The 2,786-nt window shown below is 39.7% G+C and overlaps 1 protein-coding gene across 2 annotated transcripts in view; it reads right to left on the reverse strand.

The window, feature by feature from the left end:
• Positions 1–2,503, reverse strand: part of LOC109510785 (galectin-9-like) — a 10,196-nt gene extending 7,693 nt beyond the window's left edge. For both annotated transcript variants that reach the window (XM_019861362.1, XM_019861361.1), the window contains exon 1: positions 2,371–2,503. In XM_019861362.1, the coding sequence (XP_019716921.1) occupies positions 2,371–2,409 (39 nt within the window). In that variant the 5' untranslated portion in view covers positions 2,410–2,503. The remainder of the gene's footprint in view (positions 1–2,370) is intronic.
• Between the last annotated feature and the right edge of the window lie 283 nt (positions 2,504–2,786).

The raw sequence follows: 2,786 nt of genomic DNA on the forward strand, positions 1-2,786 counted from the left end.
TGTGTGTGTGTGTGTGTGTGTTTGTGCGCGCGCGCGTGTGCGCTCGTGTGTGTGTGTGAATGGTGTATATGTACAGTATGAATATGTACAGTAATATGTACATGAGTGCATGAGTGTAAATTTGTAGGTGTGTATATATGTACTGTGTGTGCTTGTGTGTGTTGGTGTGTATGTTGAAAGGCTTTTTTGTATCGTATTGTAATAATTTAAAGTCCAGATAAAAAAAATTACACTCACGTCAGACTGTTCATAAAATAACCTAACCAGGTAACAGCAACTTGTTTATTCATCTCCACAATCACCATATTACCTTTCACAGATGATACACCAACCTGATCTGGTTGAGGGATAACTAAAATTCTTTCTTTTAAGAAGTTTTGAAAATGGGCGAAAAGGTCAACATGTCAGAATTTAGGTCAACATGTCAGATTTCAGAGGCCTTTTAATTTGAAATGGGACATCAGAGCCCTATGAGGCTAGTCTGGTTGGAATGCCTTGGCCGCCCTAGTATGTCCGAGGCCTGGTCTGGTTGAGAGATAACGAAAATGATTTCTTTTAATATGTTTTAAAAATGGGCAGAAAGGTCAACATGTCAGAATTCAGGTCAAGAAGTCAGAATTCAGTTCAGATTGTCAGTTTTCAGAGGCGTTTTATTTTGAAATGGGAGATCAGATCTGAGCGAGGGTAGTCTGATTGGCTACCTGGGGTGCTCGAGTGTCCTAAAGACCTCGTCTGATTGAGGTACAACTAAAATTCATTGTTAAATTATTTTTTTAATAAGGCAAGGAGGTCAAAATGTTATTTTATTTTAAAATGGAACATCAGATCTGAATGCCTGTACTATGGTTGGAAACCTGGGGTGCCCTTGTGTGTCAAAATCCTGATGCGGTTGTGGGATAACCGAGATTCATTTTTAATGATTTTTTTTTTTTTTTAATATCAGGTGAAATTGATGTAGAATTACAATCGACTTTATTTTCTATCTCCACTTGAGAACACTTCTTGGCGCTGTTCTGAGAGTTCTTATTCTTCATGGGTGAACTTATCGTTGCCCGAGAGCCAAGAAATTACTTATTTCATATTTTTATATTTTTTAATTGCAAACAACTGACATGCATGCATTAGTTGTGACGCTTTTATTTTGAAGGTGGCCAACACCGCTCGCTGGCGGCAGATTACCGTAATGCACAGTATTGGCAATCGCAGTGGCGGCTCTGCAGCTGGATGCAATTGGCTCACTTTACTTCAATTTTGCGAGTTGAGGCTGGCTTGACCACAGAAGTGTTTTACGGTAAATTTATTTGGAAAAAAAATTCCAAGGTATCATAAATCTGCAGTCGCTGATTGTGTAGTGGTGCACTAGCCTGCCTTGTGAGCGGGCAGCGTGCTATCGCTCCCCACTTCGTGACGGTGTGTATGTGGGGGTCAGTGGTTGTTCGTCTCTGTATCATTCCTTGCGACTGACTGGCAACCAGTTCAGGGTGTAGTCTGACTTCGCATTAAGTCTCCTAGGATAGCCTCCAGCACCCCACGCGACCTTGTTCAGGATAAACGGTGTTGAAAATGGATGGATGAATAATAAATGTGATGTATGAAAGGGGGAGACAGAATGCCTTTTTCTTAGCCTCCTGACTACCAGTAGTTCAAATTTGTCCTCTGTAGAGGACATTTGTAAACCTAAATATCTCCCACCCAGTGCATCCAATTGCATTAATTCCTTTTGTTACTCTAAAGAGGACATTTAGTGCTTTCCAATGATACCAAATTTGTAGGGGTTAGAAAAAGTTAGAAAATGGCTTCCCTCAGTGCAAGCACTTTTTATGGGAAGAGGAAAAGTAATACTTTTTACCAAACACATTTTGTCTTGAAATGCTGTTGGCATTTTAATTATAAGACTCTTATGAACATGTTAAAGTGTTGTTTGAGTTGTTTTAAGTGTATTTGAGCCTGTTTAAAAAATGTAGTGGGATTTCAAAAATTTCTTTTGGAGTAGTCCAATTACTTCACATAGATTGGGGAATTTCAAAATAAATGTGATTGGACAACATTTTTTTCCCTGGTAGTCAGGAGGTTAGACCCATAGAACTTTTAAAATTGCGTAATTGCATCCGTGTTCTACCGCACCCCAAGTTTTACTTCAAAAACACTGTCATCAGAACTGTCAAATTATGTGCAGATGGCACAAAAAGACAACCAATGAGGACGAAATGGAATGTTAAAATGCTCAAACTGCGAGCAGTCACTAATGGAAGCCTGCTGTATTTGAGTAACGGGACAAACAAATTCCAGCGCCTCCTCGCTGTGCTCAACAAGAAAAGATTGGGTCTCAGAGCAAAATAAATTCAACAAACAAAAGATGATTTCTCTTACCGGATTATAAAACGGCGTGTGTTGAGGGTAAGCCATCATACAAGGAATGTTTGCGTTGCGTGAAGCTGTGAGAAGCTGTGACAGATGATACACAAGAATAAGTTTCAATTCCGCTGAAAGTTTCGATTTTGTGATACGTGGGCGGGACTCAGGGACAAACTGCAGGCCACTTGCGGGATTTCTCGTCAGAAGGATGTTGACGCGAGTTACAAAAATTCGCCTTTTCTGGTTATTAACTCCAAGTAATGAATGACTGTGAATATAACTCGATTTGATTAAATGCTGAGATGTTCCATGTGATAAGTATTGTTGGCCAACTTTTAGTTAAAGATCAACTGAATGTGCCGATAACATCACCAGATCATCTGACTGTTTATTGACAGTTGTGAAACAAGTGAATGATTGCGACCAAAGTC

This window comes from Hippocampus comes, unplaced genomic scaffold (genome assembly GCF_001891065.2).
Source record: "Hippocampus comes isolate QL1 unplaced genomic scaffold, H_comes_QL1_v1.1 scaffold122, whole genome shotgun sequence".
NCBI classification, from domain to species: domain Eukaryota; kingdom Metazoa; phylum Chordata; class Actinopteri; order Syngnathiformes; family Syngnathidae; genus Hippocampus; species Hippocampus comes.